The sequence below is a fragment of the Ictalurus furcatus genome, chromosome 11 (genome assembly GCF_023375685.1).
Source record: "Ictalurus furcatus strain D&B chromosome 11, Billie_1.0, whole genome shotgun sequence".
In the NCBI taxonomy this organism is placed as follows: Eukaryota; Metazoa; Chordata; class Actinopteri; order Siluriformes; family Ictaluridae; genus Ictalurus; species Ictalurus furcatus.
The window spans coordinates 25,997,766-26,020,586 of NC_071265.1; the positions used below are offsets into that span (position 1 = coordinate 25,997,766).

At 39.4% G+C, this 22,821-nt stretch overlaps 2 protein-coding genes across 13 annotated transcripts in view; one reads left to right on the plus strand and one right to left on the minus strand.

The window, feature by feature from the left end:
* Positions 1-246: 246 nt before the first annotated feature.
* On the plus strand, positions 247-14,008 carry hyi (hydroxypyruvate isomerase). 4 transcript variants are annotated; one of them, XR_008387060.1, is made up of 9 exons: positions 247-1,118; positions 4,501-4,612; positions 5,857-5,971; positions 7,173-7,251; positions 7,430-7,479; positions 9,113-9,182; positions 10,840-10,974; positions 11,125-11,325; positions 12,444-14,008. XR_008387060.1 is itself a non-coding variant. In XM_053635909.1 (9 exons), exons 2-9 carry the CDS (start codon positions 920-922, stop codon positions 12,512-12,514), a joined length of 831 nt encoding a protein of 276 aa, XP_053491884.1. In that variant the 5' UTR covers positions 251-663; positions 869-919; the 3' UTR covers positions 12,515-14,008. The 4 variants fall into 4 exon arrangements, 3 of the variants coding, with proteins under 3 accessions (XP_053491885.1, XP_053491884.1, XP_053491883.1); XM_053635909.1 differs by lacking the exon at positions 11,125-11,325 and having other exon boundaries at positions 251-663; positions 869-1,118; XM_053635910.1 differs by having other exon boundaries at positions 11,125-14,008.
* szt2 (SZT2 subunit of KICSTOR complex) overlaps positions 14,002-22,821 on the minus strand; it is a 122,390-nt gene continuing 113,570 nt past the window's right edge. For all 9 annotated transcript variants that reach the window (XM_053635903.1, XM_053635904.1, XM_053635901.1 and 6 more), the window contains 5 exons: positions 21,997-22,119; positions 21,117-21,651; positions 17,135-17,248; positions 15,571-15,639; positions 14,002-15,454 (listed from right to left, as the gene is read on the minus strand). In XM_053635903.1, coding sequence (XP_053491878.1) covers positions 15,311-15,454; positions 15,571-15,639; positions 17,135-17,248; positions 21,117-21,651; positions 21,997-22,119 — 985 coding nt within the window. In that variant the 3' untranslated portion in view covers positions 14,002-15,310. The remainder of the gene's footprint in view (positions 15,455-15,570; positions 15,640-17,134; positions 17,249-21,116; positions 21,652-21,996; positions 22,120-22,821) is intronic.

Sequence of the window (22,821 nt, forward strand, 5' to 3'; positions counted from 1 at the left end):
TAGAAAAATTAATACAATAATAATACACTCTGCTTTGTGTCTTGCTGTAATGCACCACCCTTGCATGTACTATTTTCTTATAACAGCATGGTCTCGTGTGTTATTCCTTACATAACAAAGTGCATTATCATGTTTTATTCCTTATATAAGTGAGATATGTGAGAGGAAATAAAATACTCCAGGACAACAATTAGGAATCATTAGACATTAATTAATCATCAACAGCACTCTTTAGCAAATAAATGAGATAGTCAAGAATATGACATCACTCAGGGAAATATATTCACAGTGGGAAATATTAGGGAATTAGAGTAATATTGACATACACAGTGTATCATGCCTTAACATGACAGCATTAGCCTTCTGTGTGTGTCAAAAAAGAACGGCTAGAAGCTTAATGTGATATTTTCCACCATTTCTATTCCCTTTTTCATACATTCATTCATTTATACTTTTAAGAACTTATTTTTGTTATTTAAACTCTGGAAATAGAGATTGGCTGGTAGTGACCCGCCTCCTGCGTTATGATTGGCTGGTTCACACTCTGGCGTTTGCCGATTGGACAGCAAAATAAGTAAGTGCCGGAATCTGTCATAGTACCGGACAGAGGTAAACAAACCTCGAACACCAAGCCAAGTCAAATAAACGTTTCCTGTCACTTGTGTATTTATTTATTTGTTTGTTTATCTCTCTATCCAAAAAAAATAAAATAAGCAAATATGCAGGCGCACTGAGACTGTATAAATCACTCCTAATATGCTAGCTGGCATTGTGAAACAGCTGCTTAAGCAGACTAGCATGCTAACAGGCTAAGCGTTAGGTTAATGATTTGCTTACCTAATCATCTTTTTTTTTTTTTTTTTTTTAGGTAGGTTAGATAAAGGGTCGATAGCGCAAACAGCCAAGCAGACGAGAGAACATGACATCGCTTAAATTTTGCGCAAACATCTCCTGGTTGTTCACGGAGCTGCCCGAGTTGAGTGAGAGACTGCGAGCAGCTGCGTGTGCGGGTTTCCAGGCTGTGGAGGCGGCTTGGCTGTACGGCTCTGACCTGAGAGAGCTGCAGAAAGTCCGAGAGGAAAGTGGACTGCAGGTGGCTCTTATTAACACTCCCCCGGGTAAGAGCACACAAACATGTCAGGGACAAGTTCAGCTAAACTTACTCACTGAAATTTACACAGCCGCCAAGCACACCGCCATGGCATGTAAAGTGGCATTCCCACCAATATTTACCTGCTATGGACTGTCTTCTTTTACTTTCTCTCCTCCACTTGTGTTTTCACAGACAGGCTTTGAGAGTTGAGCTTTTCACCTTTAGCGATGAATGGAAGTACGGGTTTCAAGCTCCAGTTTTCTCTGTTCTAACACCTGATTCAAACCCGAAGAGCTTCATAACAACTAGATGGTGTGAGGTTCAGGTGTGGGCTCAAAGGAAGCTTGAACCTGTACAGGGCACTGAGACACCTGACCGACTGTGTGATTCAGGGGTCGCACCGCTACTCCAAAGATGGCAACATTTTTGTCTGAGAGAATATGTACATCTGCCATTGGTCTATAAATCATACAGACACATGTATTTTGCTTTTAGCGCTATATGGAGCCAGGGTCTGTACAATAACACAGTCCCTCCTGGATTTTGCGATCGCAGAAATGAATGCACAATCGAGCAAACTCCGCAATATTCGGAGGAACTTACCATAGGAACAAAATTACCATAGATTTTCTTCAGATTTGGGCCAGGACGCGTCATGTGACTACATCACATGGTCTATTCGGTCAAAGCCCTCTTCGATTCACATGCGTCGAACATGAGTACAACTAAATGCCCTCATTTGCCAACAAACATCACTATGAAAGACTCACTCAGTTTCACTCAATTGCAGTTTTGCCAATTCATGTAGTTTTCTGCAAAAAAACAAACAAAACAAAACAAAAAAAACTGCTAGTCGCATCACAAATTTAGAAAAAAAGCCGCAACAAAATCAAACATTTTTGGCTGCAACACTTCCAAAAAAAAAAAACACTGCAAAATCCTGTTCTGTACAGACTGATAACATTTATTCATTTAGCAGACACTTTTATCCAAAGTGACAAATGAGGAAATACAAGCAAAGCAGAGAAGAATACAATTGGTGCTACCATACGATATTTTTTAATAACAGGGCAAAACACACCTTTTACTGAAAGTCAGAGTAGTTTTTTTCGACCCCACATGCTTCATTTTGCATTTTACTCCTCAGGCAGCTAATAACAGTTCACAAATTAGTTTGATAGCACTCATTCTAAAATATGTTTTAAAAATCAAAGACATGTTCACGTTCTGCAATAGGCCATTTGTCACTGTAATTATCTCTTTTGCTAAACCTTTTCCCATATAGTCTGTCTTACTTTAATTGAAGAACGTAATTTTAGGAATGACTTTACTTTAATCGACTCACAATACAGAATATTTGTCACATCAGATATTGACTTGTTAGCGATACTGATTCAACGCACGATTATTAGCTGAACTGAAAGTTTTGATTGGTTTTTTCAACTGAGTCAGACCTGTGTGTTATTGCCTGAAGTGCTGGGCCATCGCACCATTAGTTTGAAAAGTGCCAGGTCAAATGCCAGGTTGCCCCTGCTGCACTGCTGGCATTCGATTGATTGACTGATTGATTGATTGATGTATTCATTCATCATCGGTAACCGCTTTATCCTGCTCAGAGTCACGGTGAATCCGGAGCCTAGACAGGGCAACACTGTGCATCACAGGGCATCATGCACACATCTATTCACACCTAGAGGCAGTTTATATTTACCAATCCACCAACCGACATGTTTTTAAGAGGTTGGTGGAAACAGAAAAAGAGAAGACAGATCAAATCTGCACACAGACTGAAACTCCAGCTCAGGATCGAACCAGGGACCTTGGATCTGTGCCACTGTGCTGCCTGGATTAAACATTCGCATACTCATCTGCTAAATGCTTTGATCCAAAGCAACTTACAGTTGAGTCTGTGCTTATACTACATGATCAAACATTTAAAAGTGTTCAGAAATACGGCAGCAATTACAGCTAGAATACATCATTTGGAAGTCAGTGGCTGACCAAAAATTGAGTCGCCAATGCATTGTATTTGAAAGCAAAATGCATTTTGTTTTTGTTTTTTTTTTTTATCTGCAGTTCACACATAACAAACTCGAAGTAAACATCTCACTGTGGGGAAAAAAGTATGTCTAGACACGTCTTGATCGTCGCTGTAATACGTCTTGTTTATTTCCGATTGCCGAAGTGTCTGTGATGCAACCAAAACTCTACACTGCGCTAGCGTTAAACTACCTACTATCAACGTACAGCTTCGATTCAACTATCCACCCTGACTAATGATCAAATTATGTTCAACTGGTGGAGTATAGGTGCTCATGCTTACAAAGCGTTATCAGCGATAACACACAACATAATGTAACATAACACGAACACAAATCGTCCCAACAGTATTTAGCTTATAATAACTGAACTCCTTAGAATCCATAGGCAAAATATGAACAGACTGTCGTACTGGTGTTTTATTGTTTACAAATAGACCAGCGGGTTTGGTGTGTTTGTCTTGGCTGACAGGGACTGAGAGTTGGGACTTTCATCCTAACTCTTTCAGTGCAAGGGTGTCCAGCTTCAGGCCTGAAGACCTACTTTTCTGCTCCATTTATAAGCCTTTTCTTTCCTTACAGGGCTTGATAACACTGTGGAGCAGGTCTGTTCGAGCAGGGAAATCTTGAACATTGTACTCTTTTTGAAATGCCCCATCTTGAAACAGAGATTCTCACCACCGCTTAGGATGAATGCCACTTGGGGCCTTGATTAGACTGGTTATATTGGATTTATTTATTTTGGAACAAAATCTTGGGCAGCTGATCTTCATAAGTGGGAATGGGCTGCTATTATAGTACAATAAAATACAGTGGTGCCAAAGAGTGTCTTTGTCTGCTTATTTGGAAAGAAACACTGTCTCTTTGTGGATAACCTCCTGACTCATCTGGATCCTGCTCCTGTCATCCTGAGACACACAAACTCCTGTCCTATTCCTGCATGCGCTTCCGTAACTACACTGTAATGATTGCAGTAATAACTAGTATATTGTATCAAGCCATGAATATTCATTTTGTATATAGATTGTGGACCGACCTTGCCGAGTCTTCGGTTCCGCCCAAGGTTTCTTCTTCCTTTGTTCTATTCTAAAGCATTTTCTTTGCCACTGTCGCTGCCTACTAGGAATTTAGCTACAGTCTGTACTGTAAAAAGCACTATAACACACAAAGCACAATCTGTTCTCTAAGATCAGACAAACTGTTCAGACTTGAGATCTTAAAGAGGTGATGATTGAAGTGACAGAAAAATTCTTACTGTATTGTGGAGGCAGCTTAATTACACGCATGACCTAATTCTAATTTATTGGTGCTTTAAAAGTCAGACTCAACATTACTGAAGTGTGTGTGTGTGTGTGTGTGATTTTTCAGGTGATGTAAAGAATGGTGAGCTGGGCCTGGGTGCTGTGCCTGGGAGAGAGCAGGATTTCAGACAGGGTTTGGCTCAGGCTGTACAGTATGCTAAAGCACTGGACTGCAAGAGGTATTGTTAGTTCGTCGTCGCGTATTTTCTGGACTACAAGATGTATACCTTTAGCAGGTGCTGACAGGATACATAGTTTGTATTAACCTAATGTTATCACTTTTATCTGTTTACGAAATAAATGCAAATGATAAATTCATTGAAATCTCTCTCTCTCTCTCTCTCTCTCTCTCTCTCACTATCAAAAATTTGGACACACAAGGATGAATATATTTTTCATTGACTAGAAGACTTTAAATAAATGAATAATAAGTGGATAATTCTTGTAATTTGAGTCAAATGTAAACAGTGAAGTTATTGGCCATGTTCAAATTTATTTCTAAATCAAAATGTATTTTTTAAAAGTTAGTATTAACTTATAGCATGTAGTTTCTACTTAAAATTAAATAGTTTCCCCAAACAATTAGTTTTCATTTAGAGCTTAGGAGAAGCAATGAGGAGCTTATTAGAGGAAAGGGGGGGGGGCCCTCCTGAGTGACGTTCCCTCTTTGAAGCTGTTTGAGAAGATATAAAGAGTGTGCAAAGGAATACTGTTAAGAATTGAACATAATAAAATAGCTTTGATTTGTTTAACACTTTTCTTGACTCACTGCGTAATTCCATGTTATTTTATAGTGTTGATGTACTCGACAGTTCAATTCACACTGTACATCTTTCTGAAAAGATTTTTTTCCGACGTGCAGCAATTTTGCTTCTTTTTAGCAAGTATTTCAATCCACACCCACGATGAAGGTAACACCAGAGTCCACATGGTGCTGCCTTTGTTTTTTCCTAAAAGTTTCTGCTTTTTTTCACTGACATAAGTGAAACATTAACTCCAGAGTCATTAATTGAGATCCTACAACTACACATTCTATACATAGTGAACTTTATGTAAAATCATACTCATAAAGATGCATATTCTTCTTATTCACTGCCCCACTGTCTTATGTCACATATTTATTGAGCTGTGCTGTAATTGCAGCTGTCCAAACGCCATCTGCTTCCAATCCCTGATGTTTCTTTGACAAGTTTCTACATTTTGGCAATAGTCTTCTTGATAAAAATGAAGAATGATTGTGCTCACAAAGTGTGTGATGTGCTGCTCCAGTGACATAGTCTAGTGGGAATTTGGGGTTACTGTAACAGGACCTTAAATTGGGTGAGATGTCCTGAAGCTAGTAAAATCACTAAGCATTAGACTTGCTAAATTCCATTATCTTATTCCTTTGAATTGGAACTTCTGTTCATTCTGTTCTCTGCAGGATCCATGTGATGGCAGGGCGGGTACCTGCAGGGGCACAGCTGTCTGAGGTTGGTGTGGAAATGGAAACCACCTTTGTGCAGAACCTGAAACATGCTGCTGATATTCTATCAAAGGTAAAACAAGCCTTAAACCCTTCCAGTCTTCTTCTACCAAGGTTTAGTGTAGTATTAGAGAACTGGCCTTGTTTGTGCTGGAGAAGACGCATCTTTTTCTGTGGCAGGTGGTAAATGTTTATGTATGTCTAATGTCAGGATTACAAAATGTCTGAGTAGTAAGGCAAGCCACAACACAAGGACTTGTCTTATAATCTTAGAGATAACAAACTAGCTCTGTAACAAACTAGACTTGATCACAAGCAGTCCGAGTAAGTAAATCTATAGCAGTCAATCTAAAATGGACTCCAAAATCAAAAAGAGGCAGCACACAACTTGTGCAGCTTGTGCATGAGAATAAAAAAAATAAATTAAGACTAGAACATTGTGGATAACAAGGCATACATTTATAAAATAAATAAATAAATAAATAAAACACTGGGGAAAAACAAGTGGGCACACCACTCCTTATATTCACTGACTGTACACACTTTGGAAAGCACAAAGACAAATATACACTGAGTAATGGGTATAAAACTCAGAAACAGCTCAAACACCGATCAAAAACGAGACGGGCTTTATCGTCATCTACATATACTTGTGTACAGTACAGAACGATGTTTTTCTCCGCATGTACCAGGCTGGAATAAAAGTTGGGTTCAGAGCACAGTGTCAGCTCTAGCTTCCCTGTAGTAGTTCAGGGTTAAAGTCCTCGCTCAAGCACTCAACAGTGGCAGTGCTGGAACTTTAATGCTTACCCTACTACTGATGAATAGTCCTTAACTTGATCCATGGAGTCAAAATTGGAAAGGGCAATGATGAAGTAAGAATCAAGAAGAACGCAATAAACATCTGTCAGTTTCTTGAAGGACCGATGCGGTTCCTCTGATAAGTGGAGAGATATTTTAAACATTATAATCCAGCATCCTACTGCTGCACTGACCATGTGACTTGTGGTGGTGGATTTAAGGTGAATCACAGCTACACATCTAGACCTTTTCACATGTCACAAATGGACTTTATTATTTTTGTTTTTTTACTTTGCATAATTTGCTTACATCACATATTAGACTATGAATATGAATGAGGAAAAAACGTACTGCTCATTTTTTATCTGTTAAATGTAATGACTGCATTGCAAACTACGTATTTTTCAGTGTTTGTACTGCTTTGTAGTATACATTTTGAAGCACAGAAAGTGCAATGCTTGTTTAATTTTCAGGAGGGCATTATGGGATTGATTGAGCCTATCAACACAAGGATAACTGACCCTCAATACTTCCTGGACTCGCCACATCAGGGTAACTGTGGATTTCATCTCGAGTCACTGTACTTACTCTGAAATATACATCTTATACAAACTGTAGTTTAGGTCTGAAACAAGGAGCTTACATGGTAAACAAACCCTAGGACGTACATATTTAAAAAGAATATCATTAACTGATGTTTGCCCCCACTGATGTTTGTTACTTCTTATAGCAGCTGCAATCCTTCAGAAAGTTGACCATCCAAACATGAAACTACAGATGGTGAGTCAAAAAAAAAAAAAGATTCATTTACAATGGTTGCTTATAATAACAGGAAATATGCGTATTCAGTCATCTGTTTCTATATTCATTAATAAGATACATTTTATTCTAGTCAGGTATTCTAAATAATACATGCAACAAATCAGTATGACGATGTGTCAGAATAACACAGACTGACAGCACAAAAACCCACAAAATCATTATTTGCAAAAAAAATGCACATTCCTTATATTATATACGAGGGAAAGTTGTATCCTGCTTTAATAAAGTAATGAAGACTAAAAATTGGTTTAAAAAACATTCTAGCATGTTCCCAAACCACACTGGGGAAAGTACTGCATCTACGCTGCAGCGTTATATGGCATTTCATGTCATCCCACAATTCTTAATACTATTCCAACTATACAATAGTGCACATGACTGCACTGCTGATATTCCCAGGAGTACTGATCCATACACACGTATAGTTACAGCAATTAAAGCAGACAGAAATGTCTAAGCCAAGACATTGTCTAATCAAGATCCTGAACAGAACAGTGCCTCGGATATATCGCATTTTCCAGATTATAGGGACACATTTTTTTGTTCAAGCCCAAGGCATTCTGTCTCGTTTCATACAGCCAGTGTGACCTTGCAAAAACACTATCTGGAATTCACAACATATCTGTAGTGTAGTAACCATCTGCATTCCTGTTCTAGCTATCTGTGTTAAGCTATAGGATAGATAATAGGTTAAAAAATAAATAAATAAATAAATGCTCAGGCAGAATTTGAGTTTGACACCCTCGCTCTAAATAATAAAACATTTTAGCCATAGACTATAGGACTGATGTTTAGTAGCATATATAAAGTTGATAATGACATAAAGGTTATAAAGACTGATTAGTCAGGATAGACTATTTCATGCACTGCAAAAGAAATGTCATCTTAGCAGTTGAAAATATCAAATGTATCTAGTATTTCTTATTATAATATTATAATAAATTAAATATGCTTATTAAAGATAGTTCTAGACATTATTACTCATTTGAAGCTTGCAGTTTTCTTATCCTATTGACCGATAGTTTTGTTTCTTTGTAGAAATAAATGCTTAAAATGAGCAAAATGATCTGCCGGTAGAATCGGAAAACTACAAGCTTCAAATGAGTAGATGTCTAGAAATGTGTTTCATAATATTTGCATTATTGTAATCTTATAATAGGAAATACTAAGTAGATTTGACTATATTCAAGGTATTTTCACTTGCAAAAATGGTCATTTTTGGCAGTGTGTGCAGTTGATACTGGTATGGATGGTAATGAAGTGCTCATAACTGTTTTCTGAAGGTAAAGAAACCACATTCCAATAGTTCTTGATTTTGTAGCTAAATAAATCAGATCTGGTGACTTTGTTGTGCAGCCTGAAGGCACAAAGCTAGGCAGCGGAGAAATGGCTATAATGCGTCTCGGCTCACTTTCTGTTGTCAGCTTTTACTCTGAAGAGACATTAGAGCAAGGGGATACAGTGAGATGTGATTAAGGACAGTGAAGATAAAACACCAGTTGAGAAGGATGAGATTTCCCCTAAATCACAGAAGTCTATTGAGGTTTCTATGTGCGCTTGACATTAGCCATCATTTTTCTCCCTCCTGCAGGACATTTTCCACTGGCAGATAATGGACGGGAACCTGACGCAGAACATCCGGAGATATTTCCCCTTAATAGGCAAGGAATACACTCAACATCTAGTTTTGAAATTTCCAGAGGAAATGTATTTGTTATAAGCAAAGCAAAAACCACTCAGTTGTAAGTCTCCGTGGAAGGTGAACTATAAAAGCAATAGAAAGCATTCTTATGTGTTATATGCTCACTTCTGACCAGGCCTTTGAAGCCTTTTGGAAGGTTCAGAAATCACTTTTGAGAGGATCGCTCTCTGAAACAGAAACATCAACCATGCCACAATCCTGTGTAGTGATTAGCCAGTAGTGACGTATGAAGTGGACGGGAAACTCTTATGAGCTTTAATGGAAAGTGCAAAGACCCTACAGTACATTGTTAGTTCTCTTGAGGTTATACTCGATCATCCAACATAGATGTAGTAAAACTGTAGCATCCTTCTCTCCAACAAAACACACGTTTTTACCTATTACTACTTCCTGTTTACTACCTCGCCCCAGTGTAATGGAAACCTGCAAATATCTAAGAACCTCCTACAGATTCTTGCAGAAGTTGGAAGAAGCATAGACCAGCCTCGGGATTGTTAGTAAATCCACAAGTGACATAAAATCTGTTGCTAAACATTCCTAACAAATCGTAGCATGCAGGGGTAATGTTGACTACCTAGCTTATTTGTTTGTTTGTTTGTTGTGTTTTGGATGTACGCAAGGCAATATGTTGTTGTGATGCTATGTGACACGTGACACCTTTTCGGGTTTCTCCAATATCACTGTAGCAAGGGGTTAAAAAAAAAAAATCATAAATGCTATGGCTAGATATTGGCACCACTGCATATTATACTGAATATTTGTGATGGTCAATACATCATGATCAGACCCATTACTGTGTCATCCATGATTTGAGAAATTGATTAATTCAATAGCAGTGATTATATCTAGAAATTGATCATTTTACAACTATAAAGTGTTGCAATAACAGAGAAAATAGGAAATTAGTTCCTAGTGCAGATTAGTCCATTAAGCAGTGACCGGAACCCTGCTTATTTTTACATAATGTTCTAAAGAGTCTTTATCTGCATCCCCTAAGACATACAGTACATTTGCATGTATTGGGTAAGGATCTGATGGCTTATTAAGCAACGGAACAAAAAACCAACCAAACAACAACAACAACAAAAAAACCCCAGAGCGCAGTTTTAAAAACACAGAACCTGTATACAAATGAAGTATAATGACAGCATTAAGCGTTCATTATGACCGAAGAGTGCACGAAAAGATAGAAATTGCTTTTATTTTCTACCTTGGCTTTAAATGTCAGACTGCACATTTTAGATGAACTTTAACTGAAGTCATGCCCTTTCTCATCTTATTACCACTGCAGATGTCAGAGAAGTGCTCTCCTTCACTATGCATTAAAACGTCCCTCTGCCGTACGACGTGCAGTCGAGTAGTGCGTGCTTAAAATCGTTTCAGGATTGTTTGATTTTGAATGTTTTCTTACTTGATCATTTCATTCATCGCATTACTGCTTGTAATTTGTTCTTTTATGACAAGCACTTCGAAATGTGACTGGAAATTGAATGTGCTATGGCTCTGTGCCATAAAGCTTTTTTTTTTTTTTTTTTTTTTTTTAAATAATCAGCTTCATTCAATTATAAATCAGGTTTATTACTATAATAGCTCCTGTGTTTGTGTTTTACATGCAGGTCACATCCAGGTTGCTCAAGTTCCTGATCGCCATGAACCCGATAGTCCTGGAGAGATCAACTTCCCCTACATCTTTAAGCTGCTGGAGGAACTGGGCTACCAGGGATATGTGGGTTGTGAATACAAACCTCTGGGTGAGTGCTTGACTGGCTCTGATTAAAGAGATTTGAGTGTGTGTGTGTCCAGCATTATGTTTTCTATACTTCTGAATTTCACAGTAAAAGAAATGAAGCAGTGGTTCTCAATACTTGTCTTAAGAACCTTACATTTATTTCATTTGGCAGACGGCCTTATCCAGAGCAACTTACATATATTCCATTTATACAACTGAGCAGCTGATGGTTAAGGGCCCGACAGTGGCAGCTTGGTGGTGCTGGGATCATGACCTTCTGGTCAGAAGTCCAATGCCTTAACCACTGAGCTACCACTGCAGCTGCACCACTGCAACAGAAAATATTCGAGATGTGTTTAGATATTTTAGACAGGTAAGCCTACTAGAGCAAGTAAGACTCCGCGGTGCACTGGTATCTTCAGGACGCGATCCTTGAATTCATACAACGAAGCCACAAACATTCCTTTTTTTTTTTTTGCAAATAAAATTTTATTAGTTGTGATACAGTGAAGAACAGTCCAAAACATTGGCTCAAGTAGCTTCTTTGGGCCAATCATATTGTGTGAATTGTCCAGCATCCCCCAGTTCTAGTTTATACGAAGCTCACTTTCAACAAAGATTACAGGGAGAAGAAAAAAATTGTCAGCCGCAAATGCAGCATTGAATTCCCAATTTTATCTTTTTAAAACCCATACTTAGCCCTAGTAATGCTCTGATTTGTAGTTGAAACTCAGAGCCTGTTTTTTTTTTTTTCTTTTCCCAGCAAGTCACTTAGTTTATGCCTGTCAAAGCTTTACAACGGTGCTATTTTTCAGACAAAAGCCTTAAGTTATAGAAGTGTTCTTTGCCAGCATAAAGAGCATCAGGATTGTAAGAAAATAAGCCGTGCATTGTAATCTTAACATCAAGGACGTAAAGAGGCAACTCGGTCACAGCTGCAGATTTATGAATCTGATTATAATTTTATGAAGTGCAAATCCTTAATCAGCTCACAGTATCTGTGTGTGATTACTTCTGACAGGTCGCTGTAGTCTAACCAGCTTCACTGCGATGATCTAAATACACGTATCTTGTTTAAGCTAGTTATATCTTGCTGTGGAACTTTAAAGCAAGCGCACATAGCCGGATAACCAATCAATCATGAATGTTTCATGTTACTTATTCATCGAAGAAGTATGTTTAAAACAAAACTACTCAGAGATATGTGGATAAAGTATAGACTAGCGTAAATATGTTGGCTTCTACCATTTATTATTGGAACAAAAACCTGGAAAATACAAGAGACAGCTGGAGGTTGACTTTGTTGCTTTTTAAATTAGAGCAACAACCAAGAATAAAAGAGAATTGTAATGCAAATGTGAAGTCTTTTATATGAAAGTAGATATTTATTTACTTTTTGTCACAAAGGCCAGTTTGTAATGAATATAAAAATGTTCAAAGAGGTGTGTTTGTTTTTTTTTTTTTGCTGAAATGGTTCTCTACTCTTTGCAGGTTCTACAGAAAATGGCCTGGGTTGGCTGAAAAAGTACCAGGAGAGTAAACACGGACAGTCACATGTGTAAAACCACATCCTGTTCACTACATAGTGCAGTGATTTTGTACACGTCTGTAATCCTCACTCACGAAATCAACAAAGCACCTCAACAAGTAGCTTCCAAACGATGTTATTATAATTGATATGGAAGATCGATAATGACTATCCAAACCGTGGACCTTTGACAACATTTATTTAGATAGGGTCCGTGTGATTAAAATGCTTTCGAACACATCCGCAGCGATCTGATGATGGTGAAACTAGAGCTCCTGACAAAATTATACATGATTGATTTTATTAAAACAGGTCAATCGAATCACATTGTCACTGCGCACTCTTGAGGCGTTGTCTCACCAAAAACACTAACCCCCTGACTTGCTGACACTACAGCAACCATTTTACTAAATTAGAAATTAGTTACTGAGTCTGCTGTAGTCCACCTTGTGGCCTATATAGTTTATAGAGTGTGGTTTGGGACCAGTCCCATGTTTCAGCCTTATTAGAATATAATAGAGCCGTTTCTGTCAGCTACCTGCTGTCAGCAACATTTAATCTAGGAGGAAATCTCTTACTCCCATATACTGTACAGGGAGATTTAGCACGTATCGCCTGCTTCGCAGAAACTAAGGATAGAAAATGTAAGCACATTTTCAGAAATTGGGGCAGTAATTACACAGCTTTACTGATGGGACTGTTTGGATGGAGCCTTTTAGAAGTTTAGGGTGCTCTGTTGAGGACTGACTGTACACCAATACATACTCGAGAGAGATTCTATGATGAAATTGCTATGATGCCGAAGTTTGTAAATTTCACAATGTAGTATTTTGTTAGGAAAGGGACAATAGGTGCACATGGCAAGAGTGTTGTGGTGGATTTTTAAAAACCATGTACACTTTATTAAAACACACTTACCTTGCTAGTCCATATCTTTGTCCAGCACAGTGTGTATGAATCGTGTAAAATCACACTGTGCGTCAGTGTGATTTTTCCCAACCTTAGGATGCTGTTGACTTGAAAAGTTATTAAATCTTATGAATTTTAAGGTCATCTTATCTGTCAATATGTTGTACTTTTGAGCCTACGGTTTAACATCTTGTAGTCTTGTAGTCGCAAATGATCTTTTGAGATTTTTCTGGTTTCACATTTTACGTTTAACGTACTGATCACTGGGTTTACTTAACGTTTGCATAACTTTGTAAGAGAAGGCAAGCAGACAAGAAACTTGGAGTAAAAATGTCCACATTTTACTCGTCAACGCGTTATTTTTCCCTTTTGTTTAGGTCTAAAAGAATTGTAAAAATTATATTTTAAAAACCAGGTCTCACACACACACACACACACACACACACACACACGTTACCATGTCATCGGCACTACTTTGCGGAGAATCCTCCACCACCCGGTCATCTCTGTCCGTCTAAAGGGACGATGATCAATACAGTAACTGTACACCGACAAAGAGACCTAAGTATATGGCAACTCTACGTGGTGTATTCTTAATCCAGGAGTCAGCGATTCAGGTATCAACGTCACTTTTATTGTTACATTGCATACTTACAAATTATTTAGTTATGTACATTATGTACAAGTCATTTCACTCCGATTATAATATTGCCTAAATGCACACGATGAGCCAGTGTCCTTAACTTAAAAGAGAAAATCAGAAGAATGCATGAACATAGTAACATAGTCCTATCCAACAGAGTACAATCAGAAGTACTCAAAAAGGCTCCTTAATATTTGGCTTACACACACAAACCATACAGCTACCACTGAGCTCTAGGGTAGGGTGTGTGTGCGCGTGTGTGCGCGTGTGAGTGTGTGTGTGAGTAGACATCTCCCTGCTGCTTTGCCTGTAAACTGAGACAGACTCTTCATGACACAACAATGACAGAATTAAGCCCAACCAAAATGTGATTTTTCAAAGATCTTCCTCACGACGTTGAGACAACGTAGCAATTTCCTCAAGAAAGAAAAACTAGGCACTTCTGGATTGACCGTAATGGCAGTAAGGGAATTTTGCACATTTTGATGGAAGAAATGGTGATTAGAACTTACTTAGCACTGCTAACATTAACTTTATCACGTATACACCGATGTGTCATCAGGTGTTTAAATGTAACATGCATCCACATTCATTTAGAGGTCAGTCATTAATGTGCATGTGCATCAAACGCCAATGTTAAATCAAATGTGCTTTCGCTCTTTTTTTTGTTTTTAATGGAATTGGTTTAACTTAAAAAAAAAAATTAAAAAAAAAATGAACTGTCATCAGCCAACTAAAGAGGAGAGAACAAAAACAGTCTAATGAAGAAATAAGATGAATAAGACAATTCTGACTTTGGCAAACCATCATGATGCCATTGGACTATTCTACTCACCAATGGCATCTGACAAATAAAGCCATAAATGCAATAAACCCTTCACGTTTAGGAGTTATTCGGTCTGATTCGTTCACTGTGAGGTAGTTCTCCTCTCATTTCAGCAGCACTGGATCCTGTCAGACCACCCTATCAAAGCTCAACCCTCACCCAGCATTCTCCAACCAGTTGGATTGGTGTGTTTGTTAGGAAGTTTCTACAATCCCATTCACACCACTTCATATGATTTTTCAGTAGTAACCTGAAAGCAAGCTAGTAAAATTTAAATTGGTTATGCATGTCCTGGCAGGTAATTTTATACCCAACCCACAGCTAAATGCTCGTCTTCAGATTATAGCGCTTGTGTGTTTCCTGATACAGAGACAGCAGGCTTGTGCATAAATCCTTGATAAATGTTCACAGTGCCTTTTCCTTGTTAAAGCGTGCCCACCTCCATCAGCGTCCTACAGCAGACCCGTCCACAGGTTGTAGCAGGCGGTGTTGATCACGGACTCGAGGTGGTGGTACATGGAGACGAGCTGCGGAGGAGGACTGCCGCTCGGCTGCGCCTGGGACGGCAACGGCTCCCTAAAGACCACTTTCAAGCTCTGTAGGGAGCAGGAGGACGGAGAACAGGAATCTGAACTCGTAAATATGCCTGGTCACTTTTGCTCACAAAATGGAAACGAATAAACGTTCTAAGGACACTATTTGAATAGCTCACCGTTTTTCCTGCCTGGGAATCCAGGAAGACAAGCACGAAGCAATCAGTGAACTTCTGGTTAAGCACAGCCTGGAAAAGAATGACAACATTTTAAATATAGTAATGTTTCAATTTCCCAAAGCTTTTCAGTTAAATTGCACTCTTATCTGCATGACCCATTTAGGGTCAGCTACTGTAGCATTAAAGCATTGCACATGCACTGTTTGTTTGGAAAGTATGGGAGGAAGGAAAAAAAAAAAAATCCAGCATTTCCAAGTCCTTTCTTTTGATCTGGAGTCTCTCATTTAGAGAATTATGCAGAAACGAACCTCCTGACGGTCCAGAGCTGCCGACAATTATTCCATGTTAAATTCCTTCTAATCCCTTCTAAGACTTTAATTTAACATTTTAAAATGGCACGCAAGTGTCACTGCAAACCACAAAGGTCTGAAAATGTGAAATAGATGAGCCTCCTTCTAACAGAGAGTAAGTGTAACAAGCTCAGTTTAATTTAGAAAATTTCAAGGTGACTCAAGGCTTCATGCTGATGAATGATTTCATGCTAATTTGTTGCATAAATTAAAAAAAAAAAAAAAAAAAAGAAGAAGAAGAATCGGATGAAAAGAAAATCCAGGATATAATTAAAACACAAAAGGTAATCGGGATAAAATGTGGATATGTAATTGCAAAGAAGTGGATATAATAGAAGAGTTTCTGTTGCCTAAACGCTCATAACCAAAGTTATTTGAATGTAAATTGTGTTTTTCTGATCACAGATTTCTGCCGGGTGTCTCGGACAACTGGAGGCAAGCGTTTATAATTGTTTTTTTTTTTTGTTGTTGTTGTTTTTTTTTAAACTTACTTATGATGTCAGATCAGATCAGATCAGATTGTGCTATGATACACTTCCACAAACGTGTTGTGTTGTGAAAAGATCACTTTGATAGAAAACAGGGTGGTCATTCACACCTCATCCCATTGATTGAAATCACCTGACTCTAATCCTAGAGGTTCACATACTTTTGCCACTCACAGATATGTAATATCGGATCATTTTCCTCAATAAATAAATAAATAAATGACCAAATGTAATATTTTCGTCTCATTTGTTTAACTGGGTTCTCTTTATCTACTTTAAGGACTTGTGTGAAAATCTGACGAAAGTTTTAGGTCACACTTCTGTAGAAATATCGAAAATTCGAAAGGGTTCACAAAATTTCAAGCACCACTTTAGCTTTTAATTAGTTATTAAAGAGAGAAGGAAAACTAGCCCATGTTCAAATCAGCAAGGTGCTTTAAAAAAAAAAAAAAGGTCAAATGTTATTTCCAACAGTTGTTCACTCTTACTATGCCTTCACATTATCCATACTAAAGACCTGGCGACACAGCTGTATGCTAGCTGAATCATTAGCTTCATTTCCAATAAAATAACAGGGTGAAGTATGTCAGCATTCCTAATGACCTGCTGCTTAGCAGTATTGTTCTTAAACCACTTAAACAACATATGGTTGGTTACACCTCGCATGCCGAAAGCATGAAATCACCAGTTCCATTTGAACACGGCGTTAAACTGCTGAACACTTACCAGGTACTGAATGCCAGAGTCATCCACGAAGTGCCTGCAGCTCTGTGGGAAACGTGAGAGCAGCACCTTGATCAGACTCTGGTACCAGGCCGGATTCATTGTCAGAAAACATTCCTGTCGACACACAAAGATTCACATCAGACTGTCAGAGTATACATATTATTATATATAAGGAATATACGACATGTCAGCTGTTCCTTTCCATATAATAAATAACGTGGAATATCAGATGCATGGAAATGGATAAATAGATATAAATAGATTTTTTAAAAATATTTAGCTCGCGCAGACTACTTAGATTTCAGCGCGTAAGAATAATGCGCAAGGTTACGGAGGCTGGAAGCTAACACACACATATGAATTTCATATATTTGAATTCTCTCAATCGCAGAATTTTGTATTAGTATTGTTTTTAAAGGCAAATCTTACCCCTGGCAAGATCAAAACAGAGATAAAACACTGGCAAAATGTACTTTAAATACACCACAGAAAAAATATATAATCATGTGACGTGTATATAATTAAAATATACAAACTTCACATTCAATTCCTTTTATTAGATCGAAGCTTCATACTAGCGAAACGGCACAATGCTGGAGCGCTTACTGGGTGACTGAAGCCTAATTAGTGGAACAACCATTCCTCCGCTGCTGTTATCTCAGTTGATCCCAATTATCTGGCAGTTAAAAGTTGTCATCTTTAGATAGTTTTTTTTGGTTGCCAACTTTCCTAAAGACAGGTGAATGATGCAAAATCAAATGCACTGATCATTACTGTTCTACTAGTGTGTTATCTCGACGTAACAAAACGTCAGTTACGCTCTTAAGAGCAAAGAACGGAAAGATGTTGATAACGCGTCGCCTCTCTAGACCTCTGTACATTCCGTATAGGACAAATCTTTCACTTCAGCAAGAAACAGGACCATCGGGAAGCTTTGCACACTTTACTCGCAACCTGAATCAGATTTTTAAAGGAAATCTAATTCTTGGCGTCTTTCCTCTCAATGCCTTATCAGCGTGTGCAGAAACACCTCCTCAGGCTCCATCCATCCTGCCATTGTGGGCCTGCCTACGCCTGACAGCCGCGTACATCATCCAAACGAACATATTAGAGGTGGCGTATCTGAGCAGCATCGACTTCGGACTTAATTTTGCGAGGGAAAACAGCAGCGGAGAAGGCATGTGCTCGGTAGTGCTGGCTGTAGGGGCTGTAATCAAAAGCGATTTTTACTCGGGTGAGGACAGACGGCACCAAGAGGAATTAGAGCTGCGTACTAATAACATGCTGGGTATCATTACAAGCGATATATATATATATATATATATATATAACTGCAATGTAAGGGACCTTAGAAAAATGCTGTCCTTATGCCACCTTCTGATCTTGGGAATGCTAACAACGGTAAAACATGCTGCCTACCTAGGCTGCCTTCTTCTAGGGCCTGCGATGGTATTTTTTCCTATTATACTAATATCGTATGTTCTGAATATCATAATAGGTCATGCAAGCAATGATCAACACGTGCCTTTGCTCGGAGTGCCTCCATACATGTTGGCAGTAGGGAAATAAATCACATATACAATCCCAAACACACACTCTTGGACATCGTCATGATCACACACTCACACTCAAACTGACACACAACCAACAGGCCTTAGAAAAACAAGATGCTCAAGACCGTGTTACGCTAGTTTCGGCCAACAGAGATTAGCTAGGAGATTTCATTTGGCATAACTTGTGGAGTAACACACTTACTTAACCCTGCACATGGTGAAAACAGGTTATGTACAGTTGGAATGTCTGACATGTAAGCATGTGCTGTGTGCCATTAAAAAGGGACCTGCTGTGACATTATAGGAATATTAAAGGGTCGAGCTGCTGACTCTCGTTAGGCGTTGGTGTGCTGCTGTGTAATGAGGAGGAGTGTAGTGTTTCCCCCATGGAGCTGTGAGCTACTGCTGCTACCCATCAAAACCACCTGAGCCGTCCAGAACACATCGACACAGGGCAGGAGAGCTGTGTAATGTTCTGGCAATTTCCTAAAGGCTGAATTCCCTGAACACTTTGAATGCATTCTGTGTATGTGTGTGTGTGTGTGTGTGTGTGTGTGTGTGTGAGAGTGAGAGAGAGAGAGAGGAACGAAAGAAAGGGAGGATGGGTGAACAGTGAATCAAGGAGATGAAAGTGTGTGTGTGTGTGTGTGTGTGTGTGTGTGTGTGTGGAGGTTTTCAGTCATCCATGCCATTTTAGACGTATGTACTTGTCTTGTGTCCTGTCCTTCACATCATATTATGCTTTTCTTTTTTTGTTTTAGCTTATTTTGGTGCGTAGTGTAGTACACTACTGTCTCTCCCTACTGGAGTAGCTTTTTGGACATCACTGTAAATCTATTTATGAAGAGACTCACTAATGTGATCCTCGCTTGATTTACATTTACATTTATTCATTCAGCAGACGCTTTTATCCAAAGAGGGAATACGAGCAAAGCGCTATATCAAGCGGAGAACAATACGAGTAGTGCTACCGTACAAGACTTATAATTGAGTTCTAGAGAAGCAAAGTGCGCAGAGTAGAGGTGTAAGCGCCAGAGTAGGGTTTTTTAATTTATTATTATTATTATTATTATTATTATTATTATTTAAATAATGTGGAGGTTAGCAATTTAAGGGGTTATTTACGTGCTCACGGAAGAGGTGGGTGTTTAGCTGTTTTTTGAAGACAGTGACAGATTCTGTGGTCCGGATTGAGGTTGGAAGTTCATTCCACCTCTGAGGAACAGTTAGTCTGAAGGTTCTGGATAGGGACCTTGAGCCACGTTGAGTAGGCACTACTAAAAGTCGGTCGTTAACCGATCGCAGGTTGCGTGAGGCCTATTGCTGGGCTTTAAACTGAATAATAAGCACGAGTTAGCTTTTATATATAGTCTACGCTGCATATTGGTTTCAATTACAAAATATTGAATGACAATTTTGTGAGACTCGGTAGAAGCGGTCCAAAACAAATCCATGAAATATGACAGATAAGACTAGCTATCCAATTAGGACAAACCCTATGAAAGGGGGAAGCGATGGGGTGTGTTTATGGTAGCAAAGATGCTGCAGTGACTGAGCTGCCATACTGTACAATTTAGAACACGCCATGTTTAGGAGGCACGCTTTCACTGAGTAGGTGTCATTTAAATGTTTTTTATTTTTTATTTTAAAGTGTTGCACTTTATGAAGGTTTATGGACGACACTAAATGTAAATCAGCTGTGCCATGAACATGCTGGGTAATTTCCGGGTGATTGACATCGATCAATATACGCACAAGTAAGTCATCACTGTCAAAACATTTGTCAATCTGTCAGGAATTTTCCGTTTTTTTTTTTTTAGTGGAACTGATGAAAACACGTACACGCAATTTGACTGAAGGACCGATAAGCGAGGCCCACTGTGTGTTTTTAAACGGCCGTTTGATTTCATATGCTTAATCATTCAGACTAAACACACTCGCGATGATACTTACATGCTATCTTACATACAGTATCGGAATACATTTTACATACCATATGCATTTCTGTCATCCAAGTGACATTAACTTAATTTAATGTACTGTACTGTCAATTTACTGTCCTCGCTAACTAAACACGTATGGCAAAGACAGCACACTACAGATAACGAGAGACAGTCAACCAGCTGTGAACGGAACTATTTAACAGCTTCTTTTGCTGCACTTTCATTGTAACTTTGCTAAACAACTTCCACATATGAACAAGGACATGATTCAATAATCTTGTCTAAAATATTCAGGTCAGCCACCTCAGCATTCAAGCCAGACTTGCAGACTTCAGCTGCTTTGTGGAGAGAAGCAGCAGCCCCAGGGTTCTGCTTCACATCAACAGCACTGTTTTTGTGTATTAAGTAATATCGTATAATGTGACTTGTCTGTCCACCGGGGAAAGTTTAGATTACGTGTGTGTGTGTGTGTGTGTGTGTATTTACCAGCTGAGGGTCGATCTCTCCGATAGATCGGCTTTGCACTGCATTCAGCAGCTCCTCGAGCTCAGCGAAGGCCAGCTTGCTGAGTTTGAGTTTGTCGAGGGAGGCATGCTCCCCGTGGAAGAGTCTCCGCCACAAGTTATCCCTCCGGCAGTGAGCCATGGCCTCAGTCACGCTGCTCTGGATCTGCTTCCGCGCCGACATCACCTCGCTGTTCAGTAGTGGGAACAGAGGGGACGACGAGTCGGGGAAGTCTGAAGAATCCTCCTCACTCTCGGCTCCTGACGGGTGTTCTCCTGGTTCGGGGTCAAGGTCAAGCTCAGGCTCAGAGGTCAAGGCTAAGGCTGTCTCCTCCCAGAGGTCATGTTCGTATTCCCGCCCTCCCATGATGCCTGGCTCTGTTCTCTCGATATGACCACGTCCACCGAGGTCACCGGGGTCACGGTAGATCTGAGGGAGTTTCTTGAAGCGGCGCATGTCGGCTGTAAGCCGAGGGAACAGTTCTCTCTGACTGGTCATGATCACATAGTAGCGTAGCCTGTAACACACACACACACACATACACATATGTAAAGAGAGCCATCTTCTAACCCATCCATCGATGAGAGAGAAAGAACAGCGAAATTTCGTGTCAGTCAAGATATGGCACCCCTGCAGTAAGTGACGTATACGATAATGTACCTGATAAAATGCCCAATAAATATCCACGTGTCTCTCCTTTCTTAGGCATGTGTGTGTTTACAGGCAGACAAAAACAAAACTGTTCTTATTTGTTACATACACACAAAATCTAAAATGTCCACCGTCACACAGGATAATACTGAGCCCACGTGTCTCTCTCTTCTATTTCGTTTTCTCAGATCCTTCTCTCCGCTGCGAGTACCTCAGCAGGTGTCTCTCTCCCTCGGACTGCTCCTCGAACGGAGCCGCGTCGTGACACACGAGCAGAGAAACATCAAAGTCGTCGTGGTGCCGCAGCCCTTCCAGGTCCTTATATGTGCCAGAACTGAAACAAGAGAGAACAAACATCCAGCTTTGATTCAATTATACAGGACAATGACGAAATACAAAACGTGTGAGAAAATACATGTTCTACTTCACAAGTTCTCTTCCATCACTGGAGAACTCGAACAATGAGAGCAGCTTAATATTCAAAAGTGTTTTTCATCCTGCAAACACTGGCTGGTGACTCGCGAAAAAGAACGCACTGTAATGCATTTATAGCTGCAGGTTTTCAATTAGTTTATTTCAAATAACCAGTGGGTTAAAATATGGTACTGAAAAGAACGTGAGGTTGGCCAGTGCACACTGACGATTATTTATTTTTACCTTATAATGATAAGGAGTCTTTATTGGTCAAATATACATCACAGCACAGTGAAATTCTTTTCTTCACATTCCCCAGCATGTCAGGAAGCTGGGGTCAGACATGATATACAGCGCCCATGGAGGGTTAAGAGCCTTGCTCAAGGGCCCAACAATGGCAGCCTGGCAGTGCTGGGGCTTGAACCCCCGACCTTCCGATCAGTAACCCAGAGCCTTAACCGCCAAGCCACCGCTGCCCCTCATGGTCTCAGTGTTGCACAGCGAAACCCATATTTCGGTACCAAAATATATACCACTGTATATAAAAAGGGCTGTTTCTAGCACTTACATTTAAAAAAGCTACATTCAAGCCCCTTGTGTGAATCCTGATCAACTAATGACA

Coding starts and splice junctions, on each gene's coding strand:
- hyi (XM_053635908.1), top strand. CDS start 920: ATGACATCGCTTAAATTTTGCGCAAACATCTCCTGGTTGTTCACGGAG. Junction 4,613..5,856: donor AAAGCACTGGACTGCAAGAG/GTATTGTTAGTT, acceptor TGTTCTCTGCAG/GATCCATGTGATGGCAGGGC. Junction 9,183..10,839: donor GAGATATTTCCCCTTAATAG/GCAAGGAATACA, acceptor TTTTACATGCAG/GTCACATCCAGGTTGCTCAA.